The sequence below is a fragment of the Callorhinchus milii genome, unplaced genomic scaffold (assembly GCF_018977255.1).
Source record: "Callorhinchus milii isolate IMCB2004 unplaced genomic scaffold, IMCB_Cmil_1.0 Scaffold3, whole genome shotgun sequence".
Lineage (NCBI taxonomy): Eukaryota > Metazoa > Chordata > Chondrichthyes > Chimaeriformes > Callorhinchidae > Callorhinchus > Callorhinchus milii.
Window position 1 is genome coordinate 94,797,588 of NW_024704744.1, and position 18,384 is coordinate 94,815,971.

The 18,384-nt window shown below is 39.7% G+C and overlaps 1 protein-coding gene across 1 annotated transcript in view; it reads right to left on the minus strand.

Annotated features, from left to right (window-relative positions):
- lrpprc (leucine-rich pentatricopeptide repeat containing) overlaps positions 1–18,384 on the minus strand; it is an 84,683-nt gene that overhangs the window by 21,319 nt on the left and 44,980 nt on the right. The window contains exons 24-27 of the mRNA XM_007896847.2: positions 13,182–13,306; positions 11,129–11,235; positions 3,743–3,811; positions 2,035–2,125 (exon numbers count right to left, since the gene is read on the minus strand). Coding sequence (XP_007895038.2) covers positions 2,035–2,125; positions 3,743–3,811; positions 11,129–11,235; positions 13,182–13,306 — 392 coding nt within the window. The remainder of the gene's footprint in view (positions 1–2,034; positions 2,126–3,742; positions 3,812–11,128; positions 11,236–13,181; positions 13,307–18,384) is intronic.

The window sequence follows — 18,384 nt, forward strand, 5'->3', positions numbered from 1 at the left end:
GAGTGCTCTAACCAATATGCTACAGGATTCTTGTATTTAAAACCTCTTTCCAAAACCTCTTTGCCAACTCTCCCTACCTTCAAAACCATCTTAAAAACATCTAAATCTCTCCCACTTAATGTTCCCATCATATCTTCTAAATGTGCTGATGCTTTGAGATGTTCAATCTATATGAAAGGAGCCTGTATAAGTGTGATTATTACTGAGGCATACGAAAACAGTATTCATGAGAGGAAACCATACTGGTGAAGGCACTGTTTTCCCCTTTACAATGAGTGACATCATTAATTATTCTTACAATTAAGTGCAACTATCTCCCCGAACCACATCAACAGCCTGACATTTTCACTTTTCATATCGTCTAACCTCAGTGTCTTGGAGCAAGTAAGCCAAATTAGAAACACATTTTAAAGGTGGTTTTGTGCCCCAGGCTCATGTCCAATTGGATATGGCCTGAGACTCCCTAGACGGATGTATCTTAGGGCTCTTCACAACCTGAGAAATACAACACAGAACACCTTTATATTGGACACAATCCAACCCCTGGTCTTAAACTTTTTAAAGGACATTCTGCACAAAGTGCATTGTTGCTACTTTAAAACTTCTGTGTTATTACTTCCACAGGAAACATTCAACGCAGTCACGGTTCCCAATTCATTAAAGTAGGACATAACACTTCACCAACAGTTATTGACTCAAAAGATCTGGTGTCTGGTGTTAGGCATTATTTTTCTTTACAGGCTTCTTTACAGGAAGTACTTTACAAGTTGATTTACAAGACAAACACAAGGAGCCTCAAATGGATCATCACAAATGCTCTACAGGGCAGGGAGACTTGCTGATCTCATTGACTGACCGAAAGAAGTACGTTTGCCAGTACTTTGCCACACCTCCACCTCTCCAAAATGAATCTCACAAACAATGAATCTCCTTATAGTGGAAGAGATACAAAAGGGCATCTCTTTTACCCTGTTAACAAACTGCACAACCTTTTAGGTTTTGTATCTATTCTAATACATAAAAGTAGCTCCCCAACAGGCAGCGTGCAACAGAACAAGGTTAAGCTAGATTCAATAATAATAATAATAATCCTTGCATTTGATATTGCGCTTTTCACTTCGGGAGGACATCCCAAAGCGCTTCACAGAACACACTGTAAAGTGAATTGACTGTATATTTGTGGGCGAACGCGGCAGCCAATTGCGCACAGCAATGTCCCACAAACAGTTGTAGATTGAAAATGACCAATTTATTATTGTTTTTGGTTTTGGAGGGATTATTATTAGGCTCTGTGTGGAGTAAGGAAACTTGCCCAAGGTTCCCCCTGCCGGGAATTGAACTCAGGTCTCTCGCTTGCAAAGCGAATGCTCTAACCACTGAGCCACAGGACTCCACTACCATAATCAATCAAAGTATTGCAGCACAGAAATAGATTGTTTTCCCCACATGAGCCATGCAATTTATAAGCAGGGCTTCTGATTTTGGGTGGTGGGGTGGGTATTCTTAGTAATTTTTTTAAAGCAATTTTACAGTGTTTATAATTCGGTGTTTTTCAGGGCTTTTGTTAGTCTAGTGAGAAAACAAGCCTGAACACGTGGAGGGGACAGAGGCACCCTGACACGTGAGCAGTAGCTCTCTCTCCTTCTCAACCGCTTCACCAGACTGTCCTGGATCCAATCACATTTTTAAGTCGGAAGTAGACAGATATTTGTTAGGTCAGGGAATTAAAGGATATGCGGCAAGGTTTTTTTTTGAGTTAATAACGAAAATCAGAAGCCCTAATTATAAGCCTTTAATATTCTTTTCGAGCATCACTTTTCATGTCCTCTGAACAACAAGAGGGCTATTGCAATCATAATGCTATTTAACGGGTGCAATACTTGGGAAGGTTTACACAATGTACCGTATTTTGTTCACAGTGATTTCAAACTCTTGAAAAACACAGCTCTGATTTTTTTTATGATCCATCCAGAGCAGAAGTATAATTGCGGTCCTTAAAGAGGGTAAAAGATAACTTGAAGAAAATCCACTCACTGAAAAACCTCAGCAGGTAGAAGTACATCTGGTCTCGATCGCACTCAAATAGCTTCTCAGTCATTTGCACCATGTTCTCAAGCGCTTCAACCTGGAGCAATCATTGAAAAAATGTTTCAGAAATTAACATCGTTGACTCAAAGTTCCTCTCTTGATACCAAAAAGGTTTGCAAATGGCCCAATTATAAGAAGTGGGATTAAATCTACAATCATCAGGTTATATCTGGCAGGATAGCTGTCCTGGGCTGCTGTGTGGCATCTTTTATTTATTTTTTAAAAAATCATTAAAGCCCTCAAACACTGCAGAAGTTCATGTCAATTAGTGCACAGGTTATAACTGAAAAAAGTAATTGGATTGGCCAATCCAGGAGACATTAACACACTGACAAACACTCCAGCAGGTTTTAGCCTGGAGGAGCAGAAAGAAAGCAGATTGAACCCACTCTTGGCTATTTATATCACGGAATAAAAACGCTCATCACCACTAATTGGACAAATTTCAAGCAGCACTGGTAATAATAGGAAAAATACTGTTTTAATAAAAACACACAACCCCAAAACTGCTGGGGAATAACCACATGCAGTCAGTGTGCTGCTGAAAGTGAGCAATAATCGGACGGTGGCAATATTGCAAGCAGTGCTGATTTTGAAAGTAGCCCTTTACCATACATTAATAATCCCTCCTGTCCAGCAGGTTTATTGATTAAACTATATGTCACGGATGAAAAGACGTTATTCTTAAAGAAGCTTTGAACTTTATAACCACTGACGCGATTTAGTTAAACCGGTCAGATTGTAGTCCAATTCAGGGCTACGGTATTCCGATGTGTTAAATGCCCGATCGTGACAGCAATGACATATTGATGTTATAGGTGCTACGTGAAATGGAAAGATTGTAGTTTATTACAATCGCAATGTACAAGTTTAACCCAGGCGTTTTCCACAGAAACTCGCGGAGAAAAAAGGAAGTTAGAACCACTTGGGCTCCTTGCAGTTAGGTTCAGAGCAGCGCTCACAAGTGTTCAGTGCACACACCGCTCAGATGACCTTTGGCATGGAATACTTGCTCTTAAGTATGAGAAATCACCCTAAATATATATATAATATATATATATGACAGACAGATAGATCACAAGCTTCTGCTTGTGCATGATCACATTATAAAACTATTTACAAACTGTTCTATCTAATACAATTTACAATTAATACACTATTTTTTTTTACAACAAAAACAAAAAAAATCCAGTCAATTGGAGCGCTTGGATGGTGCTTTGTTTTTGATGGTATAACACACGCCGTAACATTTCTCGCAACCCTATTGATAAAGCAGCTGGTCTGCATTGCAAACTTCGCTTCAAAACTGACCGTGATCAGCATAACCTTGGTTTAACTTAGTGTTCAAAGTCAAACATATAACCCTCTGAGAAGCACACAATTTTATATGTATGTATATATATATATATATAAAAAGTATATATATACATATATACACTTAACAAGCAGTTAGCACATTCCAATTTATTTTATTCAGCAGTGGTATTTGTTAAGAGTGCTCAAAGCAAGGTCTAGTCAACTTTTTGGGAGATACACCGAGATTGGAAAATCGGCAGACAGTGTTGGAAGTATATATGGCCGCAATCTAACTTTTTCAAAATTTTCTTTAGATATTCATGTTCCATTAACTGGGAAAGCACAAAGCTTGACCTACCTGGTTCATGGCTGTGCACTTATCCGCAAACCACTGAAGCCTCCCCGGACGTGATCTGAGGCCCGGAGTCTGCAGAGAGAAATGTATTTCATAAAAATGTGCAGGTTAATAGAGGCCACTCGAATAAAAATGAATACATTTCCTGGTATAATTTTAATGTTTTAAGCTTGTATGGACGTTCTTATACCTAAAATTACCAAACAATCGTTTGACATACATATTTGTGGTGATATACAAAATTTACCAACACAGCAATGCAATTAGTTCCTTTCCCCCCAAAAAATCTACACAAATCACATAACACAGTTTTTACATAATCAGATGTTTTTATGCCTGTTCCATAAAACATCCGTGACCTATGGCATCTATCCTCAAGACGCTTAACATGTCTACATTAGTTCACGGTGAGTAAAAGATTTGTTTAATATCGAGTTTATGTGAATTCATTTAATTTCACTAAAAAAATCCGTCATTGTAGTTTTTTTTATTTAATATTTAACAAGGTACGTAAAGATGCTTAATCCTGACTAATTTAAAAATGTTACATTTACAATCAGATTGAGTGTGCTAAGTCTCTAAATTTAGAAGGACTTAAATAACATTCACTAACTCTTTAATTATTCTAAAATCAATCTGGTAGCACTCCAGAAGTTCGGAACAAGTTCAGATTCCCTACAATCAATTTGATGGTGTGCATAAATTCTATTGCTAACTTTATCACGAAAGTTGGTTTATACAAGAACTGCAGCATGTAATTAAATATTACACGAGTCGTTCCTGAAAATTAAATAGGGCTTTGATAGTAAGTAAAGGACAAATGGTACATTTGATTACAACTTTCAATATCGTCGCTTATCCAAATGACACTGATCTCAACAATACACAAATCCACAACATGCAGTGTATTAAATCTGCTGTGTTTAGACTTGATTGATGTGCCTGTCATTTCAAGGACAGCTAAGCAATAACACAGATATCCTTCAGTTTCATTCTGATATGGAGAACAGTTTTCACTTACAATAAGTCTCAATCCTCAAAAGAACATCTAGGTCAGCTTAACTAAATCTCCTATCCTCAGTGGATGTTCTACATTTACGGCTTATTGCTCACATACTAAGTACTGCTTTACTAACCAAGGTACCTATAAATTGCAGAACTGCCACAATTTATACAAGACTTAAACAGCCATTTTACACAATTTTGTGGTTTGAAATTACTTTCGTTGGAACGGGAAACTGTTTGATGTCCTTCATTCATACATTGTTCTCTTGCATATGCCTGAAATAAACTACAGTTTATATTCCCCAAGCATGACAACACTCCCAGTTCACACAATTAGATATAAAAAAAGGGTTAAACTGAATTTTTTTCTCCTGAAACACTGCTAAATAAACAGAACATCTTGCTTATTTATTTGCATCCATGTCAAAATCCAACAAAGATTCTCAATTAAATGTTCCCAAAGATGGAATCAAATAATTATTCCAATCTATCTTACATTAACATAATATATTGGGACTACGACAAGATCGTTTACACCGATTTTCTTAACTCCCAAGAATTCCTTTAAAAGTGCAGCTATCAGCACCCACATAATGTGACCTCATAGCACTATAGCAAACCGCCAAAGACACTTTCATTCCCATATTTTAGATTAAATACATTTAAAGCCATGCAAATTCCGTAAACCCAATACCAAATGATGCATGTTACAAATCTGTATCTAAACTAACATACTCAGAGCAATTTCACTCTACATCTGTTGTGGGACGCTTCCATCGGAGTTGTTCAAGCCTTTCTTATTACGTGTACAAGCGGAACTGTGCTCACACTTGTCAGATTAGGATTTTAGCTTTAGCCTAAAACTCCACATTGATTGATTTCGTTGCAGAACCGTTTCCTCTGATATCAGTATTTTCGAAGTGTACACAAGTCTCACATTGTCTGAAAGTTGAACAAAATGGTAAAAAGGGTTTCTAATAATCAACTGAACACCTCCAATACCTTGGTGGGGATGCGGGAGGTCACGTGGACACACTTGCATCGATTAACAACAGTACCACAAATCAATTACCGCGGGTCTTGGCTGCTTGGTGCTATGGGTGATTGCAGTAGAGCCCCAGTTATCCACATGCCAATTATTCACAAGTTTTGTTCATCCACATGGGCAAGTGGAACAACACAAGACAACAACAACAAGATTTCATTTATATAGCGCCTTTCACGTCGGGAGGACGTCCCAAGGCGCTGGACAGTTGGGTCGGGACCCGAGCATTGGGGGGAAATGGTGAGGGGAGGGAGCGAGGAGGGGGTAGAGAGTCGAGAGGGGAGCTGAAGGCACGGTCGAAGAGAAAGGTCTTGAGACCGGCCTTGAAGGAGGAAAGGGAGGAAGCGGCGAAGGCACTGGGGGATGGAGTTCCAGAGCCTCGGGGTGAGAGGCTGAAGGCCCGGCCACCGATGGAACAGTCTACAGTTTAGGATTAGAGGTAAAGATTTTGTGGAGAAAAAAAAGTTACAGAAGCTCAGAGAGAGAGAGAGAGAGAGAGAGAGACTCAAGAGAGAAAGCCAGAGAGAAAGAGAAAGTGCCGGAAAGAAAGTGGCAGAGAAGGCTAATGAAGGGGCGAAGTTGAATGCTATCGTGACAATACAACTCCACGTGGAGGAACAATATTTTAGTTTGCAAGATAGACAATTTGAATTTTGTCCAATTATCCATATCATGTGATTGTCGGCAAAGGGTCAGGTGCCTTTTGTGTGGATAATCAAAGTCCTATTCACCTACAAAACACAGTCACTGCACTTTACAGTATATCCAGTGAAGCTCTTTGGGACATCCTCTTGACATGAAAGGCTCTGTACCAAATATGAGGATTTTTATTATTATTATAATGATGTCCCACCAAAAAAAAACTGATACACAATAAATCTCGTTTGAATACTGATTGAGTACAGCTCAAAGATAGCTGGTCAAAAATAGTTAGTTCCAACATGGGAGTCATTGGAATTTAATTTCTTAATAAAGAATCAAAAGTTGTGCCAATGGACTTCACTTTGACCTAATTTATGATCGTTAACGAGGGAGCAAAGGGGAGATGAGGAGGTTTTTTTTGAACACAATTGTTAGGAAGTGCAACGGTCGAGACAATATCCATATTAGTTCTCAAGTGAGAACAAGATTGATATCTAAAAAGGAATCATTTGCAGCGGTTCAGGAAAAGGCAGTTGAATGTGACTGAATGGATTAATCTTTCAAAGAGCCAACACAGACACGATGGGCCAAATAGCTTTCTACTGCGCTGTAAATTTCTATGGTTCTATGAACCTCAGTGACCCACTTACTGAAAGGAGTCCTCATTGGATCAATGTGAGTTCCACTAGACTCCCTTGCTACAATATCCTGCAAATTAAAACTACATTTTCTAATTATCTAAACCAGAGATTAGCCAGAGATCCACACCTGACGTTTTATTGTAAATTTAGGCTACACCCTATGGCAAAACTTTGGAAGGCTGGACCACTTACCAATCTACCAAGTGATGACCAACACTGAAGTCCACGGAGAGCAATCTGGCTTTCTGCTCATATCTCTACCTTTTTCTTAGAATCATAGAAAATTACAGCGCAGAAGAAGGCCATTTGGCCCATCGTGCCTTCAGTCTCACCTGTAAATCTACTTTAATTTCACTGGATCCCCACTCAACTTGATTTCCACTATTCTGTTAGTTTTTTCTCTTGCTTTTTTAGTCTCAAAATGTAAACTTCTCATTCCTTCGCTCGTGTTTCTTTTCTCCCTCTCACTTGCCTCAGACGCCCATGCTGTTCAAGAGCCTGCTTTCTTGTGTTGTCAGCCCTTAATATTTATTTACAGAAGGTGGGGAGGAGCTATCACATGCTTAAATTAGTTTTAAACAGCGTTTTTTTTAATGTGTACTTTTCCAAAAAAAAAAATCATGTTAATGTTCAAACGGGGAGTAAATTTTTCATCCGGAAAAGTAATTGGGTGTTATTTTGCGGCGTTTTAAGTGTTCAATTAATTCTGTCCTTTCTGAAGGCAATAGTTTGTTCATCGTCACAACCTTGTTTGCACATGACCTTTGGTACCATTCTTTCAGCTTGGCTGACCTCTTCATCAGTTGGACACCGAGGTCAGGTTTGGACAATGAGGGCAAAAGTTGACAGCCGGCACAAATTGAGGACCAGCACTCAAGTCTAAAGAGTCACAGGCAACAACTTAGGCTAAGCTTGCTCATCATTACTGACGCACATTTCACAAAGTGAGTTCAAATTACGAAATGACCTTGAAGCTTTCAACACTGCACATTTACCACAATTTCACGGTTGCAATCTACTTCTGCACATTGTGTCAGAAGTGTTCCTAATCTTCGGGGTAGGACTCATTTTTCGTTAGAGCAACTCACCAAGTCGCGCGGTTTAGGTGACAGCTCCGGTCTCGAAAGTCACCAACCCGCCCCTGTTCACTTCAGATTTATAACCATTTCAGATTATCACATAACCCAATCTCACATTGGGGCCACTCAGTGATCTGATCAGTTTTTCAGTATTTTATCCCTCCTGATTCGAAACTAAAATCAACTCACACTGATAGTGATTGTTTTCAATTGCAAGTTTCTATTGTAGCCCCTTTTTTAAATTTTGCTCTTAAATATGCTAGTTCTAATTTTGTTACCCAGATAGAAAAGCATTGCATTCGTTAGGGTTTAATCTGCTGCTCATAAATTATGCTGAATAGTTTACCTGCACTCAATCACAGCCTAGGCTCCCTCATGAAGACTGGCCACTTGGCTGAGGAACTAGAGGGCTGTTGTCACCCATGAAACTGAGCCCCGGCAAGAGTTAGCACATCCAAGAGTGGAAGGGAATTCAAAAAGGTAAAATGTATTTTACGCCTCGAACAGCAATTATTAAAAAAAAACTTAGTACAATAAAACTTATCTTTATAAATCATACAACTGCCTAAGTCGTACATGCACTGAGTCCCATTCAGTTTCCTATCAAAACTACTTAAATCTATTTGCACTAGTCGTACTAATTATTGTCGAAGTCATAACACCACTCCCCTACCCTCAATTACTCTCGTATTAACTGGCTGCATCGGAATCGCAGGAAATGCTGTCCTGATCTGTCAATGCAGGGGCACTTACCGAACGGCTACATTAAATTGCGCAAAACGTAGTCTTGACTTGCCATCACGTGCACACTTACCGGCTGCATTGAATTACGTATGTGCAGTGGCGATTATTGATTAAATTAGATTTTATACGATTCATACAAGTTTCCCTGCAACTTGGACTTTGCGCAAGTCACATTAAATGTCATAGTTACGACTTAGGCAAGATTTACAGCATTGTACATTTATTATAAGCAATACATTCTTAAATTGTCACCTTCTTCATCTGAAAATTCTTGAAATAAGATGACACAAGGTTTGTTGGGATACAGATCCCAAACTTTCGAATTGGAGGCACGTTTGGGTCAGATGGCTAAAGTCTTTGGGTTCAAAGTGCCAGGGGAAGTAAATAAAGCCGGGTTTACATGTTATTGGCTCTAATGAAAACAGTTCACTTGTTTTGTTGTTGTTGAGACCTACCCTCTCTGCACACTAAACAGTCACTCTCTATCAGCTGCAGTTACTTTTCTTGTGGGAAGACTATTGACTAGCTATATGGATTAAAGCCATTGTGGTACAATCTCATGCTTCACATATTCATAAAAAAAAGTGAATGTCCCTAATGGAAACACTAAACAGGCTACAACATTTCTGGGTTGGAAATGAATAACACTGAGCCTTTACTTTTCAACAATTCTTTTTCATTAGCACATTTTTGAAGTCGTTTGCGTTTTACTAAAATCAATCCAGCGTTGTTTCTTCGGAGCAAAAAAATAAATTTCATCTTAAAATGATGGCACATTAAGATTAACTACTGAGATTAGGAAGAGTAAAGGATAAGCAAAGACGACTGTATCCAATCTACTCAGCACAAACTGGCTCGAGGTTATGGCATTGATAGGGCCATCTGGCTTTCTCATTGCTGTCCATCTTGCTGTCTGCCTTTAATCAGTGAAATAAACCCTCTCTATGACAGCGAGTCTTTGGGAGTGCCACAGGATGCTCGCCAGCTATCAAAGTGCACGCACGACTGTTTGTGGGACATTGCTGCGTGCAACTGGCTGCCACGTTTCGCCCACAAAATGTGCGGTCAACTCATTTTACAGTATATGCCGTGAAGCGCTTTGAGACGTCTCGAAGACGTGATAAGGCGCTATATCAAATGCAAGGATTATGAAATGCCGCAGTCACAAAGAAAGTCGAAGGAACATGCCTTACAGCAGTGAGAATAAATTGGAAAGAGTTGTAAGAGGTGTGTGCGCGGGGTAGGGGGGGGGAAGCAAAAGGTAATACAAAAATAAACATACGATCGCTTCCCTCCCTATTCAAATTAATTTGAATTAATTAGTAGAAATTAGTAGGAACTTTCCTCCTCCCAAAAAAACACATATAAAGTTTCAACAAGTGCTACAAATTGGATTAAAATCAAAATACCCAAATAATATTATTAATAATCCTTGCATTTGATATAGTGCCTCATCACGTCTTCGAGACGTCTCAACAAAGCGCTTCACAGAATATACTGCGAAGTGAATTGACTGTATATTGTGTGGGCGAAATGGGGAGTCATCCCAAAAGAAGTAACACAAATGTGAAACACAAACTACAGTGCCTTCCTCTCTTACTTATCCCTTTACGCTGCAATGCGAGATTTTAATCAAGACCAGATACAGTATGCAAAATTCAGTTGAGTGATCAGTCACCTTTGGCTGATCATAAGCTGCTTAAGGAATTAAGGAAGGAAAAGTTGAATTTAATATGATGCTGAGGCAGACAGTGCTTGCTTGGCTGATTATTTTCTCCCAGACATGCCCTACAGTAAATCTGACCAGATTCACCCTCTGTCTCCAGCAAATTAAATTCCACTGCTTTTAAGTACAACAAAAGAATTGAGCAGTAAAGGGGATTAAGAACTTTACACCCAGGACTGCTGGTTTAATTTAATTGTTCCACAATCAAAGATTTAATGTGCAAACATAATATTTGGCATAAAAGGAGCAGCCCAATCGAGTACGAGTTATAGAAATATTCAAATTTGAATACATCTGACAAAAACAAAAAAATGATTATTGTACCAGGCGGGCAGTAAAAGAAATTCTACACTTATCACCACTAATAAGGTTAACATTATTCAATTTGTAGACTAAATTGCATCAGTCAGTATTAGACTAATACTCATTTTGGGTTCAGAATATTAATTGACGCTGATTGCTCAGGCTAAAACGGCTCTGTGAATAGCACAATGGGAGAAATCCCACCTCAATGATTTTTCGGGCCTCTTTGTATTTTCCCGTCTGAAGAAAGGCAAAGAAGAGGTCGTACAACATCGTCATTTCACCTCGCTCCTGGTTCACAAAGTCCATCGCTGCGAACCAAAGATTTTTAAAAAATATTACTTAAAACAAAAGAAACACACACACACATTAGTTCAAGACGACACGTTCGAAACTATTTAACAACAGAGCCCTATAGCTGGAACGTATTTATTATGCGTTAGATTCTGTATCCGCCAGGAACAGCGTCTAAAAGTTCTACACATAAGCTTGGTGTGGAGGGAGACGAGAGAGGAAAGAGAAAGGTTTAAATCAGCAGCACTTTTAATACAGTCATAACTTTTAAATTATTGCCATTTAGATTTAGCATCTCGAAAAGAAGATTTTCCAGAATAGGTATCTTCCCCTCAGCAAATGTCCTTTGCAATCAGGCAAGACGTAGGTCGCTGTAACTGCTCCCTAATAACCTCAGAAGTGGGAAAGAATTGATTTTGCGTTCAGCTATAATAATCTGATAAAAACATTTCGATTGTAAACTCAAATCTGTTTTTAAAAAGACTGTGGACCAAGTAATTTGACCACTGATAATGACAATAAAGACAGCTTTATCCTCTATAAGGAATGAAGCTAATATTACCTTCAGCTATTCGTAGTGAGCTCAGCTCTGTGACACCAGTAGAGCCTTTGCAGTGGTATTGGGTTAAGCGACTCAAGCACTGCAGATAACAACACTATGTTTGAATTTCAGTTCCTCCCAAAAGTGCAGGTAGAGGAGCACACATGGGTTTTGTTGGCCTGTTCCCCAGGTGGATGTTAAAGATCCTATAGCATCATTTCCAAAAGAGAAACGAGTTTCTCCTGGTGTCCTGATCAACCATCCTCCAGATATAATTAGCCATTCAACTCACGGCTGCTTGAGGGATTTTGCTATATGCAAAACTGGCAGTCATCGCATAAGAAGTCATTACTCGGAAGCGCTTTTGAGACGTTTTGACATTATAGGTACAATAAAAATCCTGTCTGTTTTTATAGCTCTTTAAAATTTTAATCAATATTAGGTACCTCTTGGTGACACAGCAATTTATTCATCTACCGCCAGAAAGGCCACAAGTTTCTTCTTGATGGAGAGAAAATAAACTAATAAATCCAACTCCTGGCAGCAGGCTCGTGTAAAAGCACTTGCAAAAGATTTGAGAATAGGTCCCCTGACTCCTCTCTCAATTAAGCACGAAGCTAATGCATTAGTGCAGATAGCTGATGAAAAGTAATTTTTTTTAACCTTACAGCTGTTTCCTCAGTTTTGCATCCTTTGATGCGTGCATTTTAATGAAATTCTATTTAACTTTTATTTAATAAGACTGTGGCATGTTTTGGTTACAGAAAGAAGCCTCCAAAAATACGTGGCACAAAAGAGAGTCTGAAGACTGTTCTTAGAGCCCGGTACTAGAGCCAGTAACGAGAAAATGTGGAAGGGAAATGAAGAGTAAAGAAAGACAAGTCAACAGCTATCTGTCTTACACATTGACCAATGTTCCACTCAGAGTAGCTAGCACTAGCAGGGCAACATACTGTCCTGGCCAAAGGAAATTTACTGTCCTTCCTTTTTTACATGAATGTAGGCAGTGGTGCATCATCGGAGTGAAAGCAAAGAAAGGGATACACCCAAAGGAAGAAAAAATAATAATTCTTGCATTTGAGATACCCTTTTACGTCTGGAAGATGCTCAAAGTGCTTCATGGGATTTGCTGCATTTTGTAGGGACTGTATTTTGGAGGCAAATGATTAATAAACGTCCAGTTAATTAATCTCAACAACAATTGCCACACATTACACCTCTAAAGAAGGAACGGAAAAATAACATTCTTTTATAACATTATAACAACAATAATAATCCTTGCATTTGATATAGCGTCTTATCACGTCTTTGAGACGTCTCAAAGCGCTCCACAGAACAGACTGCAAAGTGAATTGACTGTATATTTTCGTGGGCGAAACGTTCCGACTTTATACATCACGTGCAAAGGTTAGCATCAGCTACCTTTCTGCAAGAGGCCCGTGTCTCCCTGGTCCACCAGTCTGCACAGAACGTCGTGAAGCCGAGGCATCTGATTGTATTTCTTGAAGCAATCGATAACTCCATCTAGTGCAGAGGAGAAATCCCCCCTGAAACAGAAAATAGAGTCACGTTATCACAGCCGTTATACGTACAGTGATCATGGATTCGATTGAGTCTGTGTCCCTCTAGAGAGGCATCTTAGGGCAGGAAACCCTGCACACCAACTTGTACCCTTAAAAGACTTCATTTTAAAAAAAAACACACAAGCTACCTGATTCCAGAATCATCGTATTTTTCTTTATCTCTCCCCATTGGGTTCCGTGACTATGGTAAGGGCAAATCAACAGGCTGTGAATGTTTCTGCCAATGATATTCTAAATCAGAAGTATAAGGTTACTCCCTATTCACTGCCTTCCTATTCTCCTTCCATGTGGAGGATCAGTGAGCCTCCACCGTATATCTCGTCACTCACAGTACTATTACAGGAACTGGGAACTCTCTCTACAGGCAAATTGGTCTGCACTTGGCCAGTACCACTGACGTTTCAAGATTATTCTGCTACATTATCGCCCTATTCCAAATTTCTTACTTTAAAGCATACCACTAGCCTATGCTTCACCATCCATTTCTTTAAGGCTTCTAATCTAAAATATTGTTCAAGATGGTGTTCGTTTCCAATACAGTCTCTCTCTTCCTCCCATAAGGCCTCTTCTTCTAATTGGAAGAGAAAAGACAGTTACTGGATCGGGCTGCAGTAATAGTAATAATCCTTGCATTTGATATAGTGCCTTATCATGTCTTCGAGTCGTCTCAAAGCGCTTCACAGAATACACCATAAAGTGAATTGACTGTATATTTTGTGGGCGAAAAGTGGCAACCAATTGCACACAGTCCTTAACAATATTTCCTTGACTGAAAGTATGAGTACCGCTGAGTACACTTTTCATAAATTCCGAGTTAGACGCAATGCAGCTAAGTACATGAGCAGAACTGCAAACCTGGATATGACCAGTGTACTTACAGGGCAAGCATCTGTCAAATTTTATTCTGAACTTGCATAAAACGGAAAGCCTGCAAATCATGGGCTCTAGTTTGAAGTGGTAAGCACCTTTATGAAAACGGGAGCTTATAAGCCCTACTCCCGTGATTAAAGCACGCCATGTAAACATGCCCTAATTTGGTACAGCTTCTGCGACCGATTGCATCTGTGCAGATGTTGCTGCTCATTCAAACTACCGGTGTTTGTTTTTCATGGAGATGCAAAGAGACCATGTTTGAACATTCCTTTTCATTTACTTCAACAGTTACAGAGCTTGAGGTTCTTTAATTAATAATCCTTGCATTTGGTATAGCGTCTTATTCCATCTTCGAGACCTCTCAAAAGCGCTTTGCAGAATATACTGTAAAGTGAATTGACTGTACATCTTGTGAGCGAAACGAGGCAGCCAATTGAGCACAGCAGCGTCCCACGAACAGTCGTGGGTTGAGTGACCAAATAATTAGTATTATTCTTTAAAGGGATTATTACCACTGAAACAGCGATCTGCCAATCGATTAACCACCGGGTACCTACTTACTGCAAGGTAAACAGGCGTGTGGAGTGAGGAAACTTGCGAAACATTTCGCCCTGCCCGGGAATCAAACCCAGGTCCTCTTGCTTACGAAGCATTCCACGCTCTTTTGCATGAGTGGCCATAATGGAACAAATTCCCAGTTAGATATGGACAGCACACAACCTGGTGAAATATATTTTTCAGATCGGTCTGCACCTCCTCTCTCCCCACAGCAGTACCCGCTGCCTCCGCTCTACTGGGTCCGGCCTCCTCCGAATCCTCCTCTCCACCATTGGCGGCTGTGCCTTTCACTACTACCCCCCGAAACTTTGGAACTCCCTCCCTGAACCCCTTCGCCTCGCCCCCCCGTCCTCAGGTCGCACCTGAAGACCTGTCTCTTCGATTGCGCCTTCGGTCACCTTCCCCCTTCCCCTGGCTCAGCCTCGGCCATTGTTTAGTGCTCTGAGACACCGCCTGGCGTGGAGGGCACTATATAAATGCAAGTTGTTGTTGTTGTAGCCTATAATAATTACCCCTCAAATAACGCTATCCTCAAAATCCACATTACTCTTAACCTACGTCGCATTCCTACTACAGCATCGCCAACTCAGAACAGCAAAATACATCTAAAAACAAACACTTCAATTTGTATAATCTTCAACAGCTTCAATATAAAAGTCCCAGAGGTAATTTAAGGTTGCGATTAAGTCGTAGGGNTTTTTTGTAAATAAAAATTAGGAGCATTTTTATCCCGTTTGAGGTAAGAATTAAGACTGAATTACACATTTCTATCTCTGCCTCAAAAATACATCATAAACATCATCAAATGTATATTTGGAGTCCTGTGGGGTAGTGGTTAGAGCATTCGCCTTGCAAACGAGAGAACCTGGACTTCATTCCCAGGTGGGGCAAAACCTTAGGCAAGTTTTCTTACTCCACACACCTAGCAGTAAGTAAGAACCTGGTTGTTAAGTTGATTGGTAGATCGCTTTCTGGGTGTAATACCTTAAAAAATAATAGCAATAATTTGGTCACTCAATCCACGACTGTTTGTGGGATGCTGCTGTGCGCAATTGGTTGTCAATTCACTTTACAATTCATTCTGTGAAGCGCTTTGAGACGTTTGGAAGACGTGAAAAAGCGCTGTATCAAATGCAAGGATTATTATTATTATATTATCATTTAAAAAATGGTTTTGTCTCGTGATCCAAATGGTAGGACTATTCCAACTCCCAACTGTCTGTTCCCAAATCTCTCTTTTATTCCCACTCACTGTTATTTATTGGAAGAATAATGATATTCTTGAATGATTGCAAGGCAAATAGTACCCAAAGTTGAGGCATCAGAGCGAGCAAGCAAGAACGCACACTTGCCTGTGTGTGTGTTTATAAATAATCAGGCGAAAAACTGACACAGAGCACTTTACTTGCACTAAATTGCAGCTAATCACGTTGACCACAAAGAATTTATGCCCCCCCCCCACCCCTTTTGACCGGCTGTAAGTAGGTAGAGCTGTTCAGAAAATAAAACAGTGCCACGGTTATGTTGAATGACGGTCTAAGCTGCTGTTAAGGAAACCCGCTACACTGCAAGCTAAAAAAGTCTCAAGTGCAAAAATGAAATAACTAAATTGGGATCATTATGATCTAAACACAGTACTATTCTCCTGTGTAAACGGGACTTAACATGATAGATATGTACCTTATACCCTTCCCAAGCCATGTTTACAGTACAGTGAGTGGAACCCCACTGAGACATTCAAATTTTTGTCATTTTGTATGAAGACAAAATTACAGGTTAATTTTTCTCTGTGAATAGATGGTGCAACTAAATAAAAGCAATAGACTAGACAAACAATAGGACACTGCCGTGAAAAGCATGCAGCTGCTATTCAACTGCTTAGCCTCCATTTGTTCCGTGATGAAGAACTTTACAATGAGGAGCAAGAGACAGTTCACTTTATATAATGTAAGAAAACATTGTGGACTGTTGATTTTAATTGCCATGCAGCGCAGTAACATTATGTTAAAAGCTTCAGTTAAGTGGCAATTCATGACAGGCTTACTGATTGAAAAGCATGTCTTTTGAAGCTGAAAACCGCAGGGAAAGAAGCGAAATAAGGGGGTGGTGGGTGGAAGTGAGAGGGAGAGAGACTGGCGGGAAGAAAAATACTTGTGTAATAAATCCCCAATCTGTAAATCTAAAGCAGATGTTGGTGTTCAGGGAAATCAATTCTACATCGTACAATCAGGTTTGCACAATCACACAGTTAAAGACTAGCTCTTTACTGAGCTAAATGTTCCTCTGTTCATTAGACATAATGAGGAATCTTCAAGGAGACTGGTGTTGCAATTACAACTAATCCTCAAAAAATTAACTGTGTTGAAGGCTTTATAATTTCCCTAGGTACAATTTAGCTGTCACTTACTTTAAAATTTACTCAAACACGCTTTCGAAATAGCTGTAACTTCACATGTCAAGTGCTTTCCAACCAATTAAGTCTAACTGGAAGTCACTGTTAAACAACTGAATGACTAGACAAGATAGCTCATTTCCCTGCTCTTTTGTTCAGAATAATATGCTGCATTTACATTATCAGCCTCAACAGGATTTTCTGACAGGGACAGAAAAAATTGCTAACGCTGTCCATACTAAGCACATGAAGCCTGTCATTTACCAATCATCCTTCAAAATGCAATAGCCATGAATGCAACTTAATTACAACCCAATGATCCTTGACGAAAAATCATCTTATCAGTGTCCTGTCTCTGCAAAGCAAATGAACCACTTTTGTCCTTCACCCGCTGATGATGCTAAATTCATAATTGCAAAAAAAAATCCCGAGTTTAAAAAAAGAGCAAGTTGTACGAGGGTTTTAGTATCGTTACAACATACTTATGGACAGGGGAGGGGGTGGAACACACAGAAGGGGGGAGCGAGAGAAGAGTAAGAGAGATGTGTGTGTGGGGGGGAGGGAAGAGGGAAGCTTACGTGCGACAGCAAACTTTTTAATTTCCACGCTTTGACTCAAATGGGAATAAATATCAGAAGGTCTAAAGCACACGGACCAAATGCGTTAGTTTGAAATGCTTTGTTCTTTTAAAAAAAAACTCTCTCTGGTCAAAATGTGCAAGACCATGTCTACGGTTATTAAAACGCATTTTATGTCTGTCAGCCCCACGAAGCATCACAATAAGATGTTTACAGCAACACTTCTGTCTTAATTAGCAGTTGCACACAGTCGCACTGGTTTGGGAAACCAAAGCCCCATTTCCTTCCTCCACCGCTCTCTCTGCCCAGACATTTATTGGATCCCCCTCCCCTCCCAATCAAAATATTTCATTAGCAGTTGCTCAAATATAAAGCCCTATTCGCAAAACAATGCGATGAATGGCACGATAATTTTCAACGTACCTCATAAAAAAAGCCAGCGAGTTCGATTGTTTACACTTGGGAATGTGACACTTCAATCATCCTCTTGGAATACTGAGCTGACAAGTCTGACAATCTGAAGAGCTAATTAAGGTGAGGAATGCCGCTAATGCTGGAAGAATAGAACACCTCTGCACTCCCAGCAGTAATCCCAAGCTTTCCTCTACACTGCCTGACCATGTACCTCACCTTTTAGTTTC